The sequence below is a fragment of the Dermacentor albipictus genome, chromosome 8, assembly GCF_038994185.2.
Source record: "Dermacentor albipictus isolate Rhodes 1998 colony chromosome 8, USDA_Dalb.pri_finalv2, whole genome shotgun sequence".
Lineage (NCBI taxonomy): Eukaryota > Metazoa > Arthropoda > Arachnida > Ixodida > Ixodidae > Dermacentor > Dermacentor albipictus.
Genome location: NC_091828.1, coordinates 119,248,693 through 119,274,816, shown reverse-complemented (window position 1 = coordinate 119,274,816; position 26,124 = coordinate 119,248,693). Strand labels below are relative to the sequence as shown.

General features: G+C 46.0%; 3 protein-coding genes across 4 annotated transcripts in view; 2 read left to right on the top strand and 1 right to left on the bottom strand.

The window, feature by feature from the left end:
* DNAlig1 (DNA ligase 1) overlaps positions 1 to 19,586 on the bottom strand; it is a 38,758-nt gene extending 19,172 nt beyond the window's left edge. Inside the window, exons 1-7 of one of the 2 annotated variants that reach the window (XM_070524286.1) lie at positions 19,447 to 19,586; positions 7,620 to 7,733; positions 5,411 to 5,610; positions 3,993 to 4,118; positions 3,235 to 3,312; positions 1,946 to 2,141; positions 146 to 316 (exon numbers count right to left, since the gene is read on the bottom strand). In XM_070524286.1, coding sequence (XP_070380387.1) covers positions 146 to 316; positions 1,946 to 2,141; positions 3,235 to 3,312; positions 3,993 to 4,118; positions 5,411 to 5,567 — 728 coding nt within the window. In that variant the 5' untranslated portion in view covers positions 5,568 to 5,610; positions 7,620 to 7,733; positions 19,447 to 19,586. Of the gene's footprint in view, positions 1 to 145; positions 317 to 1,945; positions 2,142 to 3,234; positions 3,313 to 3,992; positions 4,119 to 5,410; positions 5,611 to 7,619; positions 7,734 to 7,960; positions 8,157 to 19,446 lie in introns of those variants that run through there. The other variant, XM_070524285.1, reaches the window with a different exon arrangement.
* Positions 8,407 to 11,901, top strand: LOC139049075 (uncharacterized). Its single transcript, XM_070524284.1, has 2 exons — positions 8,407 to 9,785; positions 11,163 to 11,901. The coding sequence occupies exons 1-2, from the start codon at positions 8,685 to 8,687 to the stop codon at positions 11,655 to 11,657; spliced, it is 1,596 nt and encodes a 531-aa protein (XP_070380385.1). The 5' UTR covers positions 8,407 to 8,684; the 3' UTR covers positions 11,658 to 11,901.
* LOC139049077 (alpha-2-macroglobulin receptor-associated protein) lies at positions 14,938 to 24,449 on the top strand. Its single transcript, XM_070524287.1, has 8 exons — positions 14,938 to 15,290; positions 15,995 to 16,130; positions 16,651 to 16,803; positions 18,397 to 18,495; positions 19,464 to 19,693; positions 20,616 to 20,762; positions 21,495 to 21,555; positions 24,185 to 24,449. The coding sequence occupies exons 1-7, from the start codon at positions 15,114 to 15,116 to the stop codon at positions 21,552 to 21,554; spliced, it is 1,002 nt and encodes a 333-aa protein (XP_070380388.1). The 5' UTR covers positions 14,938 to 15,113; the 3' UTR covers position 21,555; positions 24,185 to 24,449.
* The last annotated feature ends 1,675 nt before the right edge of the window (positions 24,450 to 26,124 follow it).

The following is a 26,124-nucleotide window of genomic DNA, read 5'->3' as shown; positions in this document are numbered from 1 at the left end:
GCTCGAACAAAAGAAACGCTTGCTTTTTTTTAAGCACAGACAATCACCTGAAAACCAACCAATTAGCTTGAACTAGGATTCTGTTCTAGTTAATCTTACACTCGCGCTACCATCCTCAGGACAGCACAGCAACTTGCAAACCCACCTGCCCGAGATGCCGTCAATCTTGTCCAAGGTGATGGCAAGAGCAAGGTATGGCACCTTGGCACCTTTCTTCCAGCAGGCGTCTTCCACGGGGTCGTAGTTGGCCTTGCTAGGGTCGTAGTCACATGTCACAGCAGACGATTTCTGGTCTGACTTTGAAGATGTGAAGGCACTGTTCAAGAGAAAGAGTAAGGCGATCTTGCAGTGATTGAGTGATTTTACTAACTAATCAATTAATTAGCCGAGGTTTAACATCCCGAAGCAACACATGTGGCATGAAGTACAACGCAGTGAAAAGCCCCAGATTGATTTTGAACACCCATGTTTCTTTCCTGCATGCACATAAAGTACAGTACATGAACATTTTTACATTACGGTCCATAAAAATTGAGCAGAGGCAACTGGGAATCAAATGTGCAACCTCATGCTGAGCAGCCATTGGGCCACCGTGGAAAGTCATGAAGCAGACGAATTTCAAAGGAACACTCAAGGCAAATATTAGGTCTGTCTAAAACAGTAAATTAGTGCTACAAACTGTATCCGATGCTAACAATTTGGGCCCATGTGCCAGAAGACAAAAACAGAGCAACAAAACAAAAAAGAAGAATGACGGCTTTCTCTGTTGTTTTTCTTTCTTTTTCTTGTCTGTCTGCCTGTCTTCTGGAACCTTGGACACACGCATGAACCTTTATGAAGTAGCCCAACTTTCAGTTTTACATGCTCAAAGCATCTTTTTTAACCGAGAACTTTCATAAGCAATAGAACGGTATAAATTCCAGATAGGAATGACGACGCCAAGTGTGAAATATGATACAGTAGGCCCTCGTTAATTCGACTTTGGTTAATTCTATCCCAGCCGAAGGTCCCACTCTGCGCCCATGCATTTCAACAAGCCCAAACTCGTTATTTCAAGCATAGGATTAATCTTCGTCGGATAATAAGAACTTGACCGGGCAGCACGCACATCTCTGATCCTCGTGGTGACCTCGGTAGCGACCCCTTTAGTGGTAGCAACTGCCTCGGCAAAGCTTAAGGGGCAGTGAAAGCGATGAACATGTGTTGCTGCTCGTCTAAATCGCTCATTTTTGGCCCACCCTAGGAAGATTTTCAAGTAATAGCCATAGCTTGCAACGCCTGGTTACATTATGGACGTGATTCTAACGTGTGCTTTTCTTTTCCTTTTTTAAAAGAAATTTGGGCTGAAAATTGCTTCTGCAGTGCAATCACAAACGAATGCGAAACCGCCTTTGCAACGTTCGTATGCTTTGGCGCATAACACGGACGGGTTGCGACGAAGCTAACTTTAAAAGACCATGTGGCTAAGTTGACTGCAGGAAACCGGCTCGCTATTGTGCAACAATATGTTTTGCTAAAAGATCAGGCACGCATTAGATTCATACTTTGTTTATGAGCTTTACTGTCATTTTAACGTTGCTTTCTGCTTTGGACACATAGAAAGTGGGCACGCATCAGGAAACTGCTGCTAAATGAGTCGGCAGTGTGTGTAGTCATTTTTTCTGCACCTTGTTTAGTTTAACCTCCATCGGATAATTCAATCATAATCGTCAGTGCTGTCAACATCGAATTAATGGAAATTGTGTGTCGGTATTATAATAAGGTCGGCAAAATTGTTCCATTTACAATTGGCAAATTTCAGTCAACAAAGCAAGCCCTTCTACCAATCCAGCCACAGCATACACTGGTAACTAGAGGAGGAAAAAAAAAATCACGAATTTCTCTGCCATATCACTGCCAATACAGCAGCTTTCTATGAACAGTAGTCACGCCCAACAACACTCACAAGTTTTGGAGCTTCTTCCCGGCTACGGCCGGCGACTTTTCTTTGGCCTTCTCGTCCTTCGGAGACGAGGGCTTGGACTTCTTAGATGGCTTCTCGTCCTTGAGTTCTTTTTTATTTGGTGGCGAGGCTTTTGTTACTTTCTTTTTGTCCAGTTGTTCGTCCTCTTCTTTTTCTTTTTTCGGCTCCACTTTTTCATCTGCAATAAAAAGCCACAACAATCCAGAATGAACCTCACACACTTTTACTAGACGCTACCGAGTCTACAATGTAATAAAGTTGAACTGCATTACTATGAAGTCGCATAAGACATGAAAATACCTTCGTTATAACCAATATTTGTTTTAACTATGGCATGAATGCAGCGCAAAGCACCAAAGTGCGAGAAGATAGGTGAGTGGTTAGCAGGAAAGCTACAAACACAAGCAGTGAACTTAGACCAACTTGCCAAAATCACTATAGTTTAACCACGCACGCCAATACCGAAGGTAAAAAAATAAAATAGCCATCAAGTCTATGCGATGGTTTTGTTAAATCCAAACTGTACTAACGAAAAAAACCCGTCCAAGCGGGTGTTGGGGCCAGATTCATTGTGGCCACTAGCAGTACCAAAATGCCGTTTGCAGGAATCCCTGGTCTACGAAAAACTCGGCAGCGCAGACACCTCTAATTCGCCATCACATGCCCGTGCCAGTCAGTGAAAACAGAGAGTGTGAACAAAGTTCATTGTGGAACGCATATGGGGGGCCAGGAGGCTTTTCGAAATCTTGAAGCATAGTAGTGATCTGCTCTTGCCGATAAAAGATCAGGCACAGTTTGCAAGAGCCATTCATTTGCACAGTGAGCAAAACTAAGACACGCCCCCCGCTCACCTTTCCTTTATGGCCCTTCAGATTCAATGTTTCGTTCAACAGCATCTGCCAAAACAGTGGCGCTTCGAATTCGTCTGCATTAAATATTTCCAACGGCGTAAGTGATCACGTGCCCGTTAGGAGAAGCGTAACTTGCAGGGGTGCGGCGTGGTGCAGTGTCTGATACATCGAATGTGGCAGTGAACAGGAGTTTGATACATGCATAGTGCATGGGATTTCCAAGGAGATGTTACAACTATTCGATGTAGGCAATATTTCTATATATTATCCGAGTTTGACATATCTGGGATGGGCTGTAGCAGGAGGATACTCCATTGAAATAGAGCATGGTAAACCAAAGTTTATGTTTACTTTGTTGTATTAGATAATCTATTATATCGAAGTCTGACTGCAAGGAGGCAGACTAAGTTCAGAGCTTGCCTGCTTCAGGTGTAGACTCGGTCTCCATCTCCTCCTGTTTAGGCGATGCAGCTGGCTCCGCCTTGGCTTTCTTGTTGTCTGCAACCAAAACAATTCATGCGTTACATGACTTACTGGATGTACCTACAATGTGCCTACACCTGCTGCCCATGGTGGGCAGCAGGTGAAATGCCTCCCACTGCTCCAGTTCACCACCCAACCGTGCGTGGGAGTACTCGGGTGACAGTTCGGGTGAAAAAGCAGCTTTTCCTGTTAACAGAGGCATTGAAGTTCTACCCCAGTCACTCTACAATATTTTTTTTAGAACCAATTTTACATAATGCATGCATGTTTAAAGCTACCATTGCAGTTTGCTGTACTACAAGACATCTGTGTATGTTACCTTGCAGTCATGTGTCGGTGGTGGCATTGTGGAATAATTTTCGCTGCGACAATGCTGCTTATAATATCAAACATAGAACCCAGCCTCGTGGCAAAAGTGACATTAGGTTAAAAGAAACATGCTTGCACAAAAAAGTTTTTAAGAGAACCACTACTGTCTACAACTACTATGAGGAATGAAGAAACATCTAGACAACTTTCTCGTGAGCAACCGTGACAGCTACAGTGGTTCTCTAAGGTACGCTAGTTTCTATGGTTCATCTTGGGACGCCTCAAGAAATAAAACAATCCAAAACAACTACAACAGTTTAAAAGAATTATTTTAAAAAAAGAAAAAGAAGAGCAGAGAAAACTATTTATCTTTCCTCCTTGCTCACCCTGTGGAGAAGAAGCCTGTGCAGGTAATGGCTCTTCCTCCGAAGCTGCCTCAGTCTTCGGTCTTTTGGTGCCGGACTCTGTTGACAGCCGGTTGGGCTCGGGACTGCGCTTGGCGGTCTTGCGAGCTGCGAAATAAAGGCTACGCATGAGTGAAAATTTATTTACTTATTTATTTCGCGACACTGCAGACCAATGCGGCCCAAACAGGAGTGGGATTACATGAGTGTGGGATGCCATGAGAGAGAGAAAAGAGGAAAAAACACATCATGCACACATTTGGTGAAACACTACAAAAGCACAGAAATAATCAGTAACAGTAACTCATATGACAAATAGATCAGAAATTTTCGCAACAAATTCAAACAAGACACGTGCAGTTCAAGGGCTTCAAAATTAGCAGCCTCGCACACAAATTATAGACATGCCAAATTTCAGCATTCTACTAAAAAGAAATGACGTCAGTCTCAATACCCTCACCTCCCAGTCTCCCGGCAACATAGAAAGTAACCACTTTCACACAGACGTCAGATTCCAAACCGAAGTAGGAAGCACAACGGCTATGATAACGGTGGTCCACATGCCTGGTGACGGATGACGTCCACCGCTGTGGCCGTGAGTGGTACTGGGTAACAATCTCGGGACTAGATCTAGCACATGTACACAGATACAAAAAAATGCCAACAGGAGGACAGCCGCTGCTGTAGCTCCAACGGACAGTTTTAGTTTAACGTTAGCGTAATAAATGCACTCCCTCTCAGCAAACTAACTTTGCGGAAAGCGAGTTTTAGTATAGCCTGGTAGCGTTGTTTGCATCTCTGGAGCGCTATTCAATTATGCTTTAAATTTCACGTAACTGACCCACATTAAGCGATTATCTATTCGCCACGCTTTCTGCGCGTATGTGAAAAAGCACAGGAAGTAGCGCAATGACTGCCGGGCATGTGTCGTATTTGTACTTTCCATGCCTTTTCAACCACAGTGCACGCATTTTGGATCGCATTATTTGAAGAGCAGTAGCACCCCGCTTCGCTAAGCACAATGGGAAATCTGCACGGGACCACGTGGTGCAGCATAAACGATAACGCTTTTTCGTCCAAACCTGCCGAGGCAAAGAGTGTGACGGAGGTGAATCCCACCCTCGTGACAGTAGCTCCTTCGGACTAGCTGCATCATCTAATAATAAACGAAACATGAGGCTACCGTTTACGGCTGTTAGTAGAATTTTGCACCACTATCATTGTCTCCACTACAGTGAGCAGCTTCATGTCAATGTTTTAATGAACTGTCGCAGTGCTGGACTGTGCCATCCCACTTTACTATGACTGTCTTAGAGCTCCTCTGCTTTGAACAAAATAGCACTTATAACAAAGTCGATTTCCTTTCCAGATAGCTTTGTTACATTGAGAGTTCACCATACCTGTTCTTCGTTTGATGATGGTCGGCTCTTGGACGGGTTCCTCTGACTTGGCAGGCGGCGGGGACGGCGTCTTGCTGCTAGACGGAGCAACTGGCTCCTCATCCTTCTCTGGCGCCGCTTCCTTCTGATCTGTTTCCTCGTCGCTGTCGCTGATCATCCGAATGCGCCTCCGCGAGGGCGCCTTCACAGGGGAGGCATGCCTGCATGCAGAACGCAATACTAGTACAGAAGCGATTAAATTTCAGCCGGTTGGATTGATGTGGCTGCATAAGAATGCCGGTCTGGTTGGTCCATTACTGCGTGCAGTCGGCATGTGAATCTTTATCGCTTTTGGAACTGCTGCAACTGCAGGTTCTTCTGCTTATTATCATGTTTCCTTGTTCTTTTTAATTCCTTCAGTGAACTGTTGAAACACCTTCCTTCAGCAAATGCCTTCCCACCTGCTGAATTTCTCTTTTGAAATTGGCTCCCTTCCTCTACTTGCACAGAGGAGTCAATCACAATCGACAAATATGATAGCAATTGAAAAGTGTCCTGTAGTGCTGGGGTAATATATTCAACTAGTGCCTGAATTGTTCGTAAGTACTAATGTCCCACCGGGATTACGACAAATCCTGGTGGGACAGCCCGCAAGGTGGAGTAAAGTTAATGAAAAAGAAAAATTGACATCCACCCAAATGTAACGGGAAGCTACAAATGAAGCCCTTATGGATTTTCCTTTGTAGCTTTGTGCTACAGTCGTGTGGATGACAAGTTTTCTTTTTTCATAACGGCGTCATGTAAGCATCAGCAAAAGTATATGTGTATCTCATTTGATCTTCCTGTGTTTTGTGCAGTTCATTCCCGATTCATTGATTTCGTCTATGAAGTTTAGGCATGCAAACACGCGTCCCACTGAAAACACTGAAACTCGCACAGAGAACACCACTAACAACCCTCGATTATTGCTAGAAATAAGGCGCAGTTGAAAGCGTCACTCCATGTGTCAGTGATTCTACGTTTTTCACATGTCTCGTGTCTGCAACAGAGATGGACAGCCCGATTCGTAACGAAAGTTACTGCCCATTCCTCAACATAGCGTGCCAGCAATGACAACGATTATTATTAGTGAATTCTTCTGTGCAGCAGGTTAGGGTGATGACATATGGCACAAGATTCCAGCGTACTATTCAAGTTCACGCCCAACAAGGACATCATTTTATGCTGCAACATCCACTCCGTGCAGTACATGATTACGCCATCCTGCCACCACGTATATTTTATTCATCCCTCTAGTTTTCTCTTTATGCGCTACCATAGAGTTTCTCACTACATTACCTAGAGGGAAATCTGGCGCTGCTGCGCTGTGGTATGCATGGGAATGCCGGTTTATTGTGACTTTGGATTGGCATCGTTCTCGTAGAGACAGAACACCTTGAAGACGCGCTTGGCAAGTACCGTTCCGTCTGTCACACTGATTAATTTTCTACTAAAGCAGCACGTAAAAAACTGTTTTAGCTTTATTATTACGCGAAAACATGTTTTGTTTAACTGTGAGAACTTGTTATTGCGTGTACGACTAAATTTTACGTAAAAAGTATCAGCGGGCCGCTAAAGTTGGAGGACAGACGACAAGGTTCGCGCTCGCTTTGAAACAGTTGGCCGTCTGTTCTTGCTTTTCTTCGCTTGGTCATGCATTGTGGGCGAGTAAAGATGTAATATGCGTGAATGGAAACATTTTATGAAGATTTTACTTTGAAAACGCGTTATTTGCGTAGCCATATCCACGTTTTAGATGAAGCCTCTTACAACACCAGCCAACACGAGCCTCGCAGACACATATACCGTCATTCCCATGACGGCACGGTGCCTCCTTAAGAAACTCCCATAGTAGGTGGCGCCAGATTACCCTCTAGGTGTTATAGTGAGAAACTCTATGTGCGCTACCAATATTTCCAGCTGTATCTCGCTCGGGTTTGCCGCGACGAGCAGTACCCTCTCAACACCGTCTTTATTTATCTACTATTCAGTTTTGATCGCGTTTACCAATGTTTCACCACGAGCGCACTAACAGCAAACATCACGCTCCCGACGCCCGGCATTTATACGGCGATGCGAGGACCGCAAACGAGGTCGTCCGTCGCCTGTAGCAGCTTAACATGACTCGGTCTTTCACGGTATCCGAAACCTTGAACGATGACCGCGCCGACATCAAACAGCTGCCACTCACCCGTTGACGTCTTCTGCGTCGACGTCTTTCTCGGGCGACTTCGAGGCGGCCGCGGGGGCCTCGTTCTCGGTCTTCGTGCTCGATGAAGCCGGCGCGGAGGTCTTGAAGAACGATCTGCGGGAACAAACGGCCAACCAATGCCGATCGCAGCGGTTAATTCTCGGCTCGCTGCAAGTGGAGGATGAGCCGGCGACGAGGCGACGCCACAAGCCAGCTCGAGAAGAGCACTTCCGAAGAGCTCGGACGGTCGCGCCCATCATTTTTTTTTTAAAGTTTGCGCCCGAAAATCGAGCGAACCGAGGCGTCCAGCCTCGGCCCGCCCGACGGACAGCGCTACTTACGATATCTTCTTCTGCGACATGTCTTTAGGATTAGTGTCTTCGCCCCCTATCCTCAACGGCAGTACAGGCTGGGGACCGCGACAAGACGTAAAAAGCAGAGCAGGACAGGTTCTCCGAATTCAAAACACGGGTACACCATCGAGCGCGGCGTACTACGCGAGAAAACAACCGAGATCGCGCCAAAAATGCCACGTGATGTCAATAGCTGATACTGAGTCGTTGCAGGTTAATTGCCGTATGCAACAAATATCAATTAAAATTCGCACTATGAAAATGTATAATTGCCAACGTAATTATTCAAATCCATAAACGCATTCTTAAATATTTTAAAGAACTGTATCTGGAGTTTTTTTGCAAAAGCGAGAGGTAGCAAAAAAATTCAAAGCTCGGTTTAAACAACATTTGTCTGGCTACAGAGAGAATACTTTATTCAGATCATCAAAGTATGTCTGTAGTTTATTAACAAGCGCCGCCATAGCCATCTTAGGTGAGTTTTTTACTAGCAAGGACACCGTTATCGATCATTAGGGGGCAAACCGCCAGTAGGTCGCACCAAAGTTGGCAACAAAAACTTTCTTTCCAACATGGCGGCGCACATGTCCCTGTCCTTTTGTCACGTTTTGCTGGCGGTGCGTGTTTCGATTCCGTGAAGAGTCGCCCGTTTTCGGTGTCCTTGCTGGCGCGCCGCAGTGCGCGCCGCCGAGACGGAAAACAAAAATACGAAATGACTTCGATCGGCGAGCCTTTCGTGCTCGCCGCAGTCACGAACGAAGCGGACGCGTTTCGCGACTTCTGCGTGCAGCCGGGACCCTCGGACTCGTCGGTGATCGTGACGCACGGCCAGCTGTCGGCCTCCCTCGTGGAGCTCGAGGGGCGCCCGTTCAAGATCAGGATGTGGCACACGTCGCACGCCGAACCGTTCACGTGCCCCGTCGTGTACGACGCGCTCCGGTCCCGGTACGTGGCCGCCAGCCGCAAGAGTCTGCTCATCCTGCCGCCTCAGGATGCCTCCGGCGATACGGGGGGGACACGTGAGCGCATCGCCGTTCCGGAGCGCGTTTTCTCGGTCCTCCACCGAACCGGCGGCGAGCCCCTGATCGTGCTGGACAGCGGTGTCTGCCTGACGCTAACGGAACTGCAGGGGTCTGCCAAACGTTCTCGCTCGAAGAAGCTGCGAGTGTGCGGCGAGGACGAGCAACTGGTCGCCGTCCGGGCGGAGGCGGCCATGGAGACCGGCCGCAACGGGTTGGCGACGTCGCTGCTGTCCGTGTCGGTCGCCGCCAAAGCGGCCGGGCCGTACCGGTGTCGTCTGTTCCGCGTCGGAGAGGCGGCCATCGAACAGATCTCCGAGGCTTCGGTCTCCAAAAGCGACAGGCCCCCCGTCTGCCTGTTCGGGGGCGATCTGCTAACTTTGGGCGAGGACGGATCGCTGTGCGGCCGCAAGCTGCCGTTGTCGAGCGCCGGCGAAGCGGCTGGCGCGTTCCTGGCGGCCCTGGACGATAGCCGCGTGTTGGTCGGCCTGCGAGACAGGGTGCTGGTGTGGAACGCGAGGTTCGGCACGCCGGAGGTGTCGAGGACTCTGCAGCAGGCGGCGGCGAAGCGGTGGGCGCTGCTCAGAAACGACGTGGCGTGCTTTGTCGTCGCGGGCGGTGCCGGCAACAACAACAACAACGTTATGTGCGTGTCCGTGAAGCTGGGACGGCCCACCCTCTGTCAGGTCGTCGGGCTCGGAGCCAGAGCAGAAGGCAGTGTGCCGGCGGCGTCTGCGGTCGCCGCGAAAATCAGCGCCGGCGATGCCGGTGGCGTCGTGGAGGAGTTGGCACCGGTGAGCTTGGGAAAGCGGGTGAAAGTGCTTTCGGTTTAGTCGTTGCTACCTGCGATGGCCCAGAGGGATGTTGATGCTGCACTTTTGGCGGAAAAGGGTGGATGGGGTTCACAGTGACGTCATTTTGTTTGCTGATCGGAGGGTACGTCACCTTTGTTTGCTTAGATCATAAGACCTTTTATGTATTCCTGATATGTTGTGATTAGACCTCCTTTCATGTGTCTATCATCATTCACATGGTGAAAACGTTGCTCAAGATTGATCACTGGGATTCTAGAATGATATCTGGGCTTTTGATGCGTGTCCTGCCTCATTTGTATCCTACGAACGTCTCATGGAACCATCCTAGCTGACAACCTAAAATGAGTCGATCCAATCAAATCTTTGTTATTCACAACCTCTGGAGGGTGTAACACACTTTTAAGGGGTCAGTTGACCACTGACATGTGTACATTTGGTTTTTAAGTTAGAAGCCATTGTAATCTCTGTCTTGAAATCTATAGAAACTTCATGGCAGCCTTGCCACTGTGACTTCCATGACTAGGTGTGCACCTGCTAAGCATCAGCAGGTTTGAAACATGACATCAGGTGGTGGATGTAGTTGAAAGCACGACGAAGTATATAACTTTGTTGGAGCACAAATAGAATAGCTTAATGCGGCAAGTTTCAACTTGCTAAGTGACCATCATCTTGTAGGGTGTTTTGGCTACCGCTGCGTTGACATTAAGAGTAAGGCTTAGGAACATCATTGATTGTGCAATTATGACAACATTTTTGCACTTTACGTGAAGCAGCAGCACAAGCCTAATGCTAGTGCATCTTTCACTGTCAAGGTGTATTCTCAATGCGCATTTCTCTTAACACTGCAGCGCAGTGATTTACATACTGATAAGTGCCTATAATGTTACCTGTTTATCAGCTGCATTCTACCTAGCGCCTATAGCAAAGCACCCAGGGTGATGGTGGCTGATGACAAGTGCATTCCCCTTTGGAATGGGATGGTAACCTGTGTCACCACACGCCAGCATAGTATTTCAAGTTATTACGCATCCTTATTATGTCACCATATCTTCCAATTTCTTTTCTTTATCGTCCACAATACATGTGTGGTCACAATGACCTATGGCCATGTTTAAAACTTATTTATTCATTAATTTTATTACTTATTACTGCAGGGCTTCATGGAGGCTGACCACATGCTTATTTACTTCTAGACATATACTTACAACTTGAGTTCACAGCCCGCTGTTGTTAAAATTAAACAGCAGCCTCTCTGCTACAACATTCTGCATAGTCCACACATGCGTTCAAGATGTTATAGTCAATGTTCCATCACGTCATTAATGATTCCTTTTCTGCTTGTATGTTTTCATGCAGATTGCCGACACATTGCCGGAACGGGACCTCGTCATGCTAGTGGAACGCCTGTTCCACACGGGCGCCCCGCCCTCGGCCGGTTCCCCAGAAGTCGCCGTCCTTCACAGCCTTCTCCGCTGTCCTCACACGTGTGAGATACTTGTGCAGTGCCTTCGTGACTACTTGCACTCGGAACAGGCCACAGCCCTGTTCGTTTATCTAATCAGTGTCCTTGAAAGTTACTCCCTCGCCGACCGGGATGAAATCCCACTAGAAAAAGTGATTGACTGGTTGTCGTGCCTGTTGGACGCTCACTTCAACCACTGGGCCCTGGACACCGGGCCGCTCGCCATCGGCGATCTGCTAAGGAGACTGTCGGTGGCGGTGTCGCACGTTCAGGAGCTGTTCGGCGACCTCTGCGAGTTGGAGCAATGGTTGATGCTCATCCTCGGCAGAATGGACACGCTCAAATTCGAGGACCCGAGCCTGTACACAATAGAAATCTTGGAAATATGAGCCTCGGGAGTGTGGCTTCCTCTCATGGGGGAGAGAGTCAGTCGCTGTGCCAACTAAATCGGCCTGGTCCAGTGCTGGATGACCCAGACACTGGACATGCAGTAACGCAAAACCTGGCCAGTTTCGGAGCTGGCAGTCGGGACACTGACGCCGTGTTTTGGTGGCGGTCGCCGCTCGGGATTCTACAAGTGCCTTTCGTAGCTCTCAAAGACTGCTGTGAAATAAAGGTGCTTCTCAGAACTTCCACTTGTTGTTGTGTTTGCATGTTTGTAGTAGCACCTACTACGATGGTGCAGCAGGTGTCGGTATTCCTGCTACTGAAAAGGAGGTTGTGAGTTTCATCCCTGTCAATGAAAGTTGCCAATGTGTGGGGTAGAAATGATAAAAAGTTACACCTGTACTGAGATTGCAGCACGCTACCCACATGATGCCCAATGCAATGTATCAACCTATCACAAAAATTAAAGGCTAGCAGGCTAGTGCCAACTATGTAGTTGGCTGGACTTACAACAAGGTGTGCATTTCTCTGGATAATTCTCACAGTAACAACTATGAAGTATCAGTTTAGGGTCATTGCTATAGACTATAGAAGGAATCAATTTAAAAGTAGGTGGAATGGCTGCACACTTTCTGTGCTCTTTCATTTTAACTACTAGTTGTGTGGGTACAAATACATTGGAAAACGAGATCCCTAAATTGTATCATGAAACCCTACAATACAGCATTGAATGAGAAGAAGGGTAACCAAGGGCACCGGTCATTAGTCCCACTCACTTATAAATACAATATAAAGCCGGCAGTTAACTGCTGGCTTCATATTGTTATACAACAGCATTCCTCATTTCTCCAAGTACTGTTATACCACTGCTGTTTTATGCTCATTTACTGCTGGCAGACTGGCATGGTAGTTGCATGCTGGTTTCAATAAACATTGATTACAAACGTTCAGTAGAGAATGCACAAAATTGTGCCCCGCACTCCTCCTCCTGCTTTGCAAACTCGCTTTTTAACGCACTTTCTTCACATGTGCACAGTCGTGATATATCCAGTGTAGCTGATGTCCTTATTTCAGAGCACAGCGGCAAAAAATGGAGAGAGAGAGTCGTAGCTTGGGTTTCAGGCCTGGCAGTGGTGACAGTAGTGCCGTGAAAAAGGCGGATTGAAAAGGCAAAACGTTTTCATTTCAGTGGTATCAAACGTACGGTCGAAAATTCGCGCCCGTTGCTCCGCTGCAGCGTGCGCTCTGTATAAACATTATGGTAGTGACTACAGTGACGGGGCCCGGCACTTTAACATCTGCACTACGGTGACGGGGCCCGGTACATTAACATCTACACTACGGTGACGGGGCCCGTCGCTTTAACAACAGCACTGCAGCGACGGGGCGGTCACGATGTCGGTATTGGGAGCGATTACGGAGTCGCCATCTGTTGGAAGCGCCTCACATGCGTCGGCGCTAAATAAACATACTACGCGGCAGCACTCCTGAACAATTGCGCAAGTACTCTAGAAATGGCAGTACTTTACCTTTAAAATAATAATGTTGGACAAACAGAAAGCACAGAATGGTTTACAGACGCTATCTGCCTACTACGTACAGTAAGCTGGTACACTGCGCGCGGTCGCCGCGATCGATTCCCCCGAACCGTTTTGCGTGAAACGTAAGCAATCGCCGAGAAAACTATGTGAAGTATGTTCTTATGGTGGGATGGCTGTTTGTGTAACTAAATGTAGCATAACAGTTAATGCAGCGATCGCGCGGGTTCACGGTGACCGACTTCGCGTCTGCATGCATGTCCTCGCACGATGTTTCGCTTTCGCTCCGAGCACGTTTTCGCACCGTGCCTGAGCTTTATGCCGCAGCATATGCGCATTTGACAGTACGCAAGCAACCATTGTTGCATGGACACTATCGGAGCTGTTCAAAAATAATTTCGTTATAGCTAGGGTATTCGACGCCTACGGCGAATTGTGATGTTCCGTCGTGATGATTCAGTCTTAATTTTCTTTTTCTTTTCTTCTAAAGTATTGGAAGCTTCAATATCATTATTTCTCAAATTTCATCGAACTGCATGTTTATCGGTTCTCTAAGCGACCCACTGATTCTTTTTCTTAATTCAGTAGAATATTCATTGTCTGGCGTTACACAAGCAGGAACATGTGCCGTGCCTTTTTTATGTGTTTTTTATCATTCCCCTTCCATTACAGTGAACCTTCTTTCTTTATTATAATCATCATAGGTGTTACAGTGCATACGCAAAAGATTGTTGGACCCAATAACCGCAAGCTAGTGGTTGGGTCCGGATGTGAAATATAATGGGGACAGTACTGCAATAAAATATCGCGGTCCGTGAAGTGCTCGGCATCCCCATAGACGCCAGCACCACGAAGCTCATGCAGCTGGGGGTCAACAACACCTTCCATGAGGTTGAGTCACAGAAATTAGTCCAGGTTGTCAGGCTCGCTTCCTCGCCTGCGGGGAGGCGGATCCTGGAGGCGCTGGACTTTAACCCGTCAGGAAAGGGCGGTGCGCGCTCGACGCGTGGTCGCGGGAGGCCGTCACGGTCTCGCTGTTGCCGCACAACATGCACCCGCAACGCAATGTAGGCAGACGCCGGGCCCGGGCGGCCGCACTTCTCGGATCCGCCGCCGACGATCCACGATCGGTCGCGTTCGTCGACGTCGCCCAATACGGTTCGTCCGACCGGTTCGCAGCGGCCGTTGTGGATCACAGGGGCAACCTAACGCCGCGTCCGTGCGGAGGTCCATTCTGCCCTTTAGAACACATGCTCTGGCGGTGTCCCTCGTTACGGGACCACGATCATCACACCACGGAAGAGTGAGAGGAGGCGGTCAGGTACGGCCTGCCCGTCCCAACGTGGGAGCGGCTCGCGGCGGCCCCTCCCTCATAAGAGAGTTTCGGAGTCGCTCCTTAGGACCTTAATAAGGTTCACTGCCTGCCGTGAAGTGCTCGAAGTTGTTTGCATAGAATGCTGTTTGAAAGAAGTGCGGCCATTGACGTCGCTACAGTGTTGATGTTAAAGTGGAGACGGGCCCCGTCACTGCAGGGCAGATGTTAAAGCGCCGGGCCCCGTCACTGTAGTACAGATGTTAAAGTGCCGGGCCCCGTCACTGTAGTACAGATGTTAAAGTGCCGGGCCCCGTCACTGTAGTCACTACCAAACATTATAGTTATTATAGAGGGCGCCGGCTACCATACCTACTCGCAAAAGCCCCGGTGGGCGTGGCATGACGTAACGTGGCTGGTAGGTGGCTTTTCCCGCAAGCGTGCAATAGTGGTGAGGCGAAGCCGACGCACGATTCTGGTGGTCTTCCTTCTTGTTTGCTGCGTGGTCGGCGTAGCTCCCGAAGTTCGAGACCGACGTTTCAACCGAAGGTTCCCATCTAGTCAACACCCTCAAGTATAGCTCCGACGAAACGCTCCGCGTGGCTGCAATGTATCGCAACGTCGTTTTCTTGGCGTTGTTCTTGGCCTCTCTGAGTTGCCTCGCCGGAGCCCACAGCAAGTACAGCGAAGCCCTGAACAAAGTTGGGCCGCCACCCACCGCAGACGCCGAGAAGAAACCGTTTCGCATGCACAAACTCAACCTAATTTGGGAGAAGGCGCAGAAGGTAAGCAGTGCTCCGTTGAAGCATATATCTATCCGGGTGGATGAGGCGCACAAGTGTTTGCATTTTCTTTCGTATCCTCAACTTCTCGCGGATAAGCGCACAAAAGCTTGCTCTTTTTTTTATCCTCAACTTCTCGCCGATCGTGCGTTAATTCAGCCGAGAACTCTGCCGATTCACCCGAAAATTCTGGGGCACTTAGCTGGAAACGTGGATTGTTCAACATTTTCAACATCTCTGAGCTTTTAGTTAAGTCGTGGGTTCCAGCAGTTCGCCGTTTTTCCGCTGCAGTGTATATGTCAGGTTTAAAAAGAAGCGTCTTGCAAGGCCTTTTAAAGCGTTGTTCGGTGCCTCTGCGCCCTCATCTCTCGTTTAGGTTCTACAGTTTCAGCGACTGTGCTGTCATTATTAAAACGTGCACGTCGTCGATGTAGATAAGGCGGCGAGGTACGGAAGGAAGTTCGGTTCAATAACTTGCGAGGCGGCGATATCGTATGAGGTGCCACGTCTTAAACCTCGTTACGTTTTGATTTGTGCGAGACAGCCTGTGGGGGGGTGAAGGGGAGGAGGCATGGCACATGCTCGATTCATGTACTATTACTTTTACTGGAAAGGTTTCTCCCCATCTGAATGCTATATTTAAAAGGAAGACATTGAGTGTGGTTACGTGTGAGCACATATCTTGCTTTTCAACCACTCTTGAACAGAGGCTAAGCGATGCCAAACTGAAGGGGCTGTTTGCCGACCTCAAAGTGCAAGACAAAGAAGAACTTGCTTGGAAGAAGATGATGGGCCAGGACAAAGATGGCCTCAAGGAAGCTGAACTTCGAGGCAAGCTCAAAGGTACTACATCTTTAGCTACGCAGCATGACTTGTGTGCAAGCAACGAACACGAAGACTCATACTGAAAGGGCATTAGGCTGCTAACTCACTACGTTGTACTCCACTTTGCGGTATAGCATGTAGCTGCCACCAATTGGCACTTGTTTAATCATTTCAACATACATGGCTGCATTCCTTAATAGCCTTTTCATATATGCTGATACTCAGACAATGCAAAGTTGCCTTTCAGTTCTGTAGATCTATGCACATATTTAGCTCGTAAAATATTTACGTGCTTCTACATTGTAACAGCATTAGCATCCACTAAAGTCCAAAAACCCTCCTTGAGGCAGTTTTTGTATGCTTCCAGAGTCAGCCTTTGAGAGCCCTTGCTGCACTTCTTTAAGTGTCTCTTCTGTTTCCTATGATAATGATACCTCTGTGAATCTGTATGGGTGCATACAGCTGTAACTCTGAGCACTTTCAGTACACTTGAATCACTTGCAGTTATGATTTCAATTGTGTCGCTTCCTTCATGCAGCGATCGTGGACAAGTTCGACCTGTCTGATCAGTTCAAGCACCACCAAGACGAACCGACGGAGCACCCAAATGTAGCTCGTAAGGAAGGCTACATGTTCAGGGACAAGAAGCTCAACAAGCTCTGGATGAAAGTCCAAAAGGCAGGCCTCAGTGGTGAGTTGCTCATTGCAATGAAAGACCAGCTATGTCGCATCTAAGTACTCCAATGTATTCCCAGAGACAAAGGCTTTTGAAGCCCACAGCCCTAAAGAAAAACAGAATCACATCGCAGGCAAAGCATATATGCTCACAAATCAAAAGGTGCGGTAGGGACCTCCTTGTACGACCACCACATTGCTCCTTGCCTTAAGTTCAGGCAGAATGCAAACCTACAATAACTGACTTTCTTGCAAATTTCAAACTATTGCAGCTGGCCTTACTTGTCATCACTGTAAGGCTTCAGGCCCTGTCAGCCCTCTGTGAATGAGAGTTAATGTGAAAATCCCCACTCTGTTGTACTTCTAGCGCAGGTGTGTTTTTTTCTCGAAGTCTCCCGCAGAGTTGCACAATATGAAGCCTATGGGAGACTCTTGCGCGACATGGCGCAACACAGGACAGTACACATATAATGACTTGGCATTTACGTATAGCCATCTCGACTACACCTGCAGATGTGCCAGTTATGAGCTCTGTTCTCGGTTAGTTTCTCAGTGAAACAACAAATACTGTCTAAATATCCTCTCTGCAACAAATGTAGGCCTTCAAGTGCATTGTTCCTTAAATAAACCTAATTCATTTCTTTGGCTCTTCCTGCAGCTTTAAAGCAAATAGTTTTCTTCTGTTACTTTGGATGCTTTCGTATTCGAACGGTTTGGTTATCGCCAAATGCCAGCAATCTTTTTCAGGCACTTGTGGTGTCCAAAAGTGTAGATGTTGTGGTCGGTGGGTGTGCTGTGTCGTGTTTCTCAAACTCTAGATATTTTCTCGGCTTTTTGTTCTTGCTCTTGAAATGTACTCTGTGTCCATGGGTAATGGTTAATGTACGTTTCAATGCCACAGTACTGGCAAACGTATTTGTGACTACTGTCGCTGTTCCTATGACAGTCGACGGCTGCAGCTTCTGCAGTAACCTAGTTTGGTTGAGAAATCAAATAGTCCTACTTTCCTTTTTTCGTTATTCAAACAATTCAAGGCACCCCACTGTAGTTTTATGCTGACTCTGAAGCAACTCTGTTTAGTACGATTGTACAGTATATCAGTGCTCATGCCAATTAAACTTGAAAGTTCCAATTTACTTAGCGGAGAAGCCTTTCTAATTTGCCTTTCTGGAACTGTGTTGTAGTCATATAAACTTGATGCATGCATGAAATTGAGGCTGTGAAATGGCATTGCAAATTAAATCAAGCACTCGCTAGGTGGACTTCTGTTAAACACTTGATCGTGTAAGTCTTGGAAATGGAAATGAGTTTTTTCCGCAGCATCAGAGCCTCAACATCTGACACAGAGTGATCAGTACATTAAGGTTAGCTAGGTTTCATTGCTAACCAAGGATATACTGCCATTTACCTATATTTATTCCATTGCCTCTTTGCTTTTTAATTCGAGTTCTATAGTAGTGCCTTTTCCATTTTACCTCTTGAACAATGCTGTCTTTGTACACCAGCATGGTTCACCGATGGCTGAATCGTAGTTATTGCTCTTCTAACACATTGAACATGTGACTTAAATATTGTGTCAATAGTGTACTTCACTTTGAATTTTGTGCAGATCAGGAGTTGCGTACGCTCAAAGAAGAATTCCAACACCATCAGGACAAGATCGACGAGTTCTATGCCACACAAGACAAGGATGGAAAGGATTTGGGCAGTGAGTCCTAAAATGCACTTTATTTTGTGGCAATCTCACTGCATGTGATAGTTCTTTACATGCATCTTGCTTTGCAGTTCAGAAAATAAGATTGGTCATTGTGCATTCCATATTGAAAGCAGAAAAAAAAATGCACGAATTGTTGCTTGATTTTGATGTAGCATTTGTGCTGTGTTACAGTAATGGCGTGTGGTGCATTCATTATACAATAGGGAAAAGATCACAGGTTTGAGTTTGGGCTGCAACAGCCAACTTTTTGTGAGGGAAGAGTGCAAAAAATACACATAAAGATGGGGATGCATGTTAGAAAGCCACATGTTTTTAAAGTTATGCCAGGGCCTTCGACTACTGCATCCTCATAAAGGCTGGTGCGCAACTTAGAGACTCAACATCCCATCATTTATTCAGATACTCTAGGCCTACAAAACACAATCTTGTGCTTTCTAGAAAGCTTGAAGAGTTCAGAGGGCCACTTAAGCGAGTGCCAGATATGAGGTTTGGGGACACTGGTCTCTCTTGCGACCCCTGGTGTTTTCATGGAGGACTCTCACCAGAGCACTTGTGAAGAGACCCTACTGATGCCAAAACAGTATTCCTTGCTGCTTTTCTGCTGTACTTGGCTTCAAGGCAAACACTGAAGGGAATGTTGAGGAGAATGCCATTGTGGAATGGCCCAGTGAATTTTCGGGGAAAGTTGTGGGCGTGAGTCTGTTCAATCCCTCTCTTTTTGTAATATCTTTTCATTCCCCACTTCCCTGCCTCACGATCCCAAGGAATAAGTGGACTTATCATGGTTCAAACACAACGGGCATCTTACCACAGTTTTTCTTCAGCATGCCAAGGACTGCTACTCGCTACCAGCATGCTTTGTGGCAGCGGGTGTATCGTGGAACTTGTCATGAAAGCTGCCTACTGCAAAGCCATCGGGAGTAACAGTTAACCCTAACTTACCTTTCTGTGTGCACCAGACGACGTGGAGCTGAACATGCTGGGCGAGGAGGAACGGCAGAACGGTCTCCTCTCGGGCGACTTGGAGAAGCAGGGCCACGAAGCCCTGCTCGACTCGTACCGCAAGCTCAGCAGCCGCGCCGAAGATGCCTGGAAGCGCAAGGGCGGCTTCGCTGAGGACAAAGTCCAGCGACTGTGGAAGCTCGCCCAGCAGGGAGACTTCTCGCCCTCGGAACTGGAATCTCTCAAGGTAGGGCTTTATGCAAAAGCAAAAAGAGCAGGCGTGCATCAATTCTTCCAGTATGTGGTGCGTGCTCTGCCGTATCACTGCAGCCGTAGTAAACTGCTTTGCATCCAGGTCGTTGTAGCTCTCGTGTTCTTGACAGTTGCTCGGTTTACTGGTGTTCTAGAGTGTGCCACTGGAGTGCCACAAACCTCCAATTTAATTCGCGATGAGCAGGTGCTTCTAAACAACAGCAGAAAAAAACAATTGCTTACGCTCGCATCTTCTTAAGAGGTTAAAACTGGATTTTCTATGTGTGGGCTTCAACACGAATTTCGAGGTTAATCGCCATAGTTTTGTAATGAAATTACTGTATTGAACTTGGGCATTACAATAGTTAATCTATGATAGCATTGATGAGCTGTACATGGATTTAAGCATCGTGCTCGTAGCTTCAGAAGTTCTTGGAACATTATTCTAATTACACTTAATCTTCCTAAATTTTTAATATTTTTCTAAACGCAAAAGGTAATACGATATTATGCACATGCATAATTATTGCAAACTGTTGTGTGTATATAGTAGTGGCATATTTTATTGAGTATGATGCATTAGCAAAGTCCTAAGGCCATTTGAAGACAGAAGAATGAAGTTTAGGCAAGTTGACATGCTGCCCACCATTACGCCATAAACTGCCATGTTTGCAGCCCCCCATAGACACTAGCCCCATATTTCCCTTTAGTAATTTTTTGTAGGAAACGCTGCCGTTACTAGTATTCAATTACACTCGTGACTCTTTCCAACCCATTTTGTTATATAACGAGATTTGACTGTGTAGCACTTATATCCGTCAGCTTTATTGACATCTTTCTCAACTTCCTTGCAACTTTGTTAAAGGGTATTGCAGGACCCCCCCTCCTAACCACATGTTGCCTCCGGCATGATGCAGGAGGAACTGCAACACTACGAGCACAGAATACGAAAGCTGGGCCATTTCCAGACTGAACTGGAACAGCATGGTGCCGACCCCAAGGCAGCTCCGGACGAGGACCATGTCAAGACGCTGAAGCAGCGCATCAAGCAATACAGCCATAAGGTAGCTTTTACTTTTTTCTGTGGAACCTTCTGCTACAGTGCCAGCATTGAAGAGAATTGTATCCTAGAATGAAGTGCACTACCAATATGTCGACGTGAATCGCCTATGTACAGTAAAACGTAATTCATACAGAACTTCAGTTTGGCCTAGTTGGTGTTTACTGCATATCATATTGACCGCAAATAGAGGTGGGGACGACGGGAGAGTTGTTTTTGTCGTTTTTGTTCCCTTCTGCCATCCCCATCTTTATTTGCGGTCAATATGATATGCTTGTTCATATGTTTTGGGGAAAAAATGCAAGAAAAATTATGCCAACTGGGAAAGCATACAACCTGAAGTCGCAGAATAAAATTTGTAAGACTCAACTGCACTTGACATCTACGTAATGTGAAGGGTTGAGTAGCATGGGATGACGACACACCGATTGGCGGTGCCCGAGTGGCCCCAAGACGCGCATCGTCATTTTTGCAGCTTCAGCAAGCTTACGTTCGGGCTCCTCGGATTCGGCTGGGTCAGCAGCTTCTTCAGGAGAAGCATTTTGGCTAGAAGTAACTCTTTTTTTTGCGTATGTAATGAGTACTATATCGGACACGGTTTCTGTAGAGCTTTTTTGCAGTGTGGCTGCAAATGGTTGTCTATGCTCAAACCTTTTGGAGCAGAGATTTGTGCACATAATGATTCATACCTGCTGCATGGAATTGATGTGCTGCTGCTGCTGCCTTTGTCTCCTAGGTCAATAAGGTGCACCAGGACCTGGAAGGACGCATCCTTCAGCGACATCTGGAACTCTGAAGTAAGCTGATGCGTTTACGTGTTCGAAAAAGTCAGCATGTTTCTACAAAATTGCGCTTTTCAGAGCATTGCCCCATGTACAGGACATCCCAATACAAAGGGGTACTCCTAATCTCTATACTGTGGCGTTGTATTCATGAAGAGGTGGAAGAGCTACCAAAGAGAGTCGGTAATCAAGCTCTTTATTGGGTGAACTTGCGCACAGAATTAAAAGCCACACTCAAATAACAGTAGTAGTAGCGAGCATAACCAGAATTTGACCTTGCAGGTCAAGTCAGTCTGCTAATGATACGCATGTCATTGTACATTGTAGAGTACTCACTGGTGCTTCGCATACGTTCAAGGTTGTAGTAATACAACACTATTTGTTTTATGTCAGCAATCCGATTAGACATGCCCCTCTCTCTCTTTAAATGGTCATAATGCTCAAGGAATTTCAGGTAAAACAAGCATGTCTTGCACCGAGTGATGACGTTAACAACAGGGATTATCTGGCAAGAGTGCTCACCAGCAGAAAGTAAAACAATGTATGCATGATGCAACATGTTGTAGCACGGAAATAGGGGGGACAAAGGACTAGCGCTTCCTCCCTCGTATCCACACTACGACACCTCGCTTCATGGAAGACCAGCAGGCCCAAGCCCTCGTTCTTGCAAGTGTACGCGTGGCAATAGCAACATTAATTGCAAAAGTGTGATGTAAATCCTCATTCACCAGTGCCGCGTTTTCTACATAGCCCTCTGCCAAAGAATCTGTCCTTTCGTACAGATCAGGTGTTCCCTTACAACTGTGCTCAGTTTTGATGAGAATGGGATTTGGAAACAGCTTAGGAACATGTTCTTCCATAGTCATTTAAGCATGCAATTAATCTAGCTCTTCATAGTTTCACTTAATGCTGTTAATTTTTCAGTACAATTACCCAGACTTGCTAGAGGGTATCTAAAGGTTCAGTGGCGTAACAGTAGTCAAAATGACAGCTGTGTTTATGACTGATGTACAGTTAGTTCCACTGTTACAGGGAACACAATATTTCTAGAGTTAAACCCACTTATAACGATACCGGTTTCATCAATATATTGGGTACAACAATGAGCAGCCGATACACTGTCAAGATTTGTACATCTTCTGTGGCAAAATAAACTGCTTATTACAATGCTCCCTTGCTGTGTTATCTGTTATAAGTTAACAATTAACTCTGGTTACAGGTGTGCGCTGCAAAAGGAAAAAGAAGGCATAATCATTCATTGCAGCCCTCTCCCATCTCCCTTCCAAGATCTCATTGAGGTCAGAGGAGTGAAAGGGAGACTGGAGAGGGGTGACTAAAGCCTGCAATGTGGGTGTGCGAGGCACAAATGCGGAGGTACACAGCACAAAAGTGGGGTTGGCGAGATGGCTCACATCTTTTTTTCTTTTCCTGGATTTTCGAGTTCCTTTTCTTTTCAATGCAGACACCCAGTATCCGGATTTAATTATTATAGCCAATGGTGTGGCATTGGGACATTGTAGGAAACGGTTTATTTTACCATAAAACACACGAAAGTTCAGGGTGTGGCAGCTTCTCAGTGTTGCATTCGAGTATTGTTAAAACTGATAATGATGTAAGTGCTGCATATATAACATAATGCTATAATGACTGTGCTTATTTCTGTCTAAATGAAATGTCTGGATGTTTGTCCCCTATGCCCTTTTCTTGCAACTCAGTTATAACAATGGGAGTTTCTTGGCACTTGAATATTGTAAGTGGATACGACTGTATTGTCATACTGATTAGAACTTGATTTTGAAACAAAGAGCTTGGCAATAAATTTTTACCATTGTAGTGAAACCTCGACGTAACAAACACTGCTATAAGAAATTATCAGATATGATGAAGTAAAGCTAAAATGCTGAACGCCAGTATCGCCACGTAATGAATATGTACATGAACATTGTCATGAACATTGGATATACCCACCACAGTAGCTTTGTGGTTATGACGTTGTGCTCCTGAGCTCGAAGTTGCAACATAAATCCTGGCCATGGTAGCCACTTCTCGATGTTGGCAAAATGCAAGAACACTTGTGGTACTTTGGTTTAGGAGCACGTTTAAAAACACTAGGTGGCGAATATTACACTGCGGTACCCCACTATGATGTGCCTGATAATCAGATAGTGGTTTCAGATTTAAAGACCTTAGATTTTAATTTACTTTTTAAGACCGGATGCAACAAACATTTTCGTGTTGGGTGTGACTTCATTACAATAAGGTTCAGCTGTGTAGGTCTACCCTACACACACATTAAGCGTGTTTTCCCCATTAGGTTGATGGTGTGGCCAAGTTAGCTTAGTTTGAATAATAGTCTGGTGTTTTCTAAAATAGTGAACCATACTGTACTTTCTTAATACAAAGTGTGCAATCATGGTTTTGGAGGTGCATTATTCTCCCTGTCCTTAGCCCAATCATCCTGCAGGCTTTCACCTACATCATCTGTTCTTTTGTGCACAGACTAATTTGCATGGGTGTCCTATCCACTGTTTGAATTGTGGAAGCAGGGTTCCAAACTATTGCTACCATTGAGTTATGTTGCTCAACATATCTAAACTTCTGCTGCCGAGATTCATGACCAAGCTTTTCTTTTTGTCTGTTTCAGATCTCTCTAAGGCTATGCTTGGACCAAACGGATGAATTCAAAGGAAGCGTTTCGTCAACATGACCTCCAAAAGCCAAACCCGGTGCCTTCGAGATAAGCTGCTTACGCACACTTGTCACTGGACTTGTCGTGTCCGTATATCCCAGTATTCATGAATGGTACTCAGCTTGGAAGTGTTCCTTCGGCCTCACTAAGTGTAGAGCAGTTCCACCTTTTGACTTCGCTGTGTGCTGCTGTACATTAATGCTCACAGGCAATTCTTATGGTGAGGAGTTTCTTTAAAAATGTTTGAGGGCCTTTGAGTAGGTACTGGGAGAGCTTGGTTACTAAGAACTAAATAATGAGAACTAGAATGAAGTTTTAGTTTCTTCCTGTTCAAGTGAACTGCTGCGTGTCATAAATATGAGTGCCAGGTCTATGCGACCCTATCTGCTAAACTAAATACTGCTCAAATTTTGCACAGGGTATACCACTTTGCACAAAGTTTAATACCATGTTTTCGGGCATTAATTGCCAATTTCGTCGTAAGTCGGCGATGCCACTCAAATTTCCTATTCTGATGCAGCGGAATGGTGGTGGCATCCGTTACGGCAATGGGGAAAAAACTGTGTTCACCTTAGCCATGGCAGATGGCGTCACTGTAGACATCCACTCGAGATTTATTGTGGACAAAACTGTGGGTAATGCCCAAAAATGTGGCACTAAATTTCGGAGAGCAGAGAATTGGGCAACCTGGTTCCGATTTTTGGTTGTGGGCAGCACAGGAGGCTAAGATGAAGAATGTGAGATGATAAACACGGCAACAGCTGTGGTGTTTAACTAAACTTCATGCAAAGTGGTACTATCTGTGAAATTTGAGGGGAGTTCAGCAAGCAGGTTAGGATGAACAGTCATTCACAACTGGTTTCCCGTTTATGTGAAAGTCTGTAGTACTAGAACCTCACTCTAGTTACGATTGCTTATTCTGTTACTGTACTAACTGAAGTAACTGATACAGTCACTGTGCTTTAATTTTGAGCAATCATGCACATCTGGCACTCTTATTTATAGAAGAGTCTGTAGAACTAGAACTTCACTCTAGTTCTAGTTACTTAGTCCTTAGTATCTGTTACTGTGCTAACCGAAGTAACTGATACAGTCACTGTGCTTTAATTTTAATACAGTCACTGCGCTTTAAGTTCACTAGAATGAGTTCAAAAATGCTCAAGTACGTTAAAGGGTTCAGTCGGGGTACACTACTACCTGCCACTTTCAAAGTGTGGTGTTGGGTAAAGGAAGTTTGAAGATACAGGTTATAGAATGTGTTTCAATCATGTACTGTCCGTGAAACAGTGGGAAAAACGAAAGAGCTGGTACCTATCTATGCATGGACTCTTCTAGAGCCTGTCTCGTACCTTATAGGTCCCAAGTTGTGCAGGTCAACAACTGCAAGGACACAGATACTTAGTCAAGTTTGTCTGGTTGTGTCACTCGGTGTTTGAAGCTTGCGTCTTGTCATGCATTTCTTTTCTACATGAGAGAAATTTGTACGAGTCTTGCATTTGTCATCGAATTGAGCATTTGTGCGATGCTTTCATTGTTGCTGGCATTTATGTTGTGGCGAGTATTTGTTGTTGAAATAAATTATACACAGTCTGTTTTTCTACATTCTTCAGACTTTGACTCCTGTGACATTTTTATTTTCTTTCTATAGCATGCCTTTATCCTGTTAAGATTGCTGTGTGAAATTACAGCTTTCCCTGCAGCATAGCTTGGTGCCAAGAGGGTTACTGCATTCTAAGCATGAATGCATGAATGGCTAGTTAGTACAGTTGCAGTGGCATAGCCAAGGGAAGCTGCTCCCCCCCCACCTTTAAATTTGTCCAGCCGGCACCCTGCTCCCTGTTATGCCTGGCACATTGCCTAAGAACAAAGGTTCATATGCTTTGAACAAATGAACC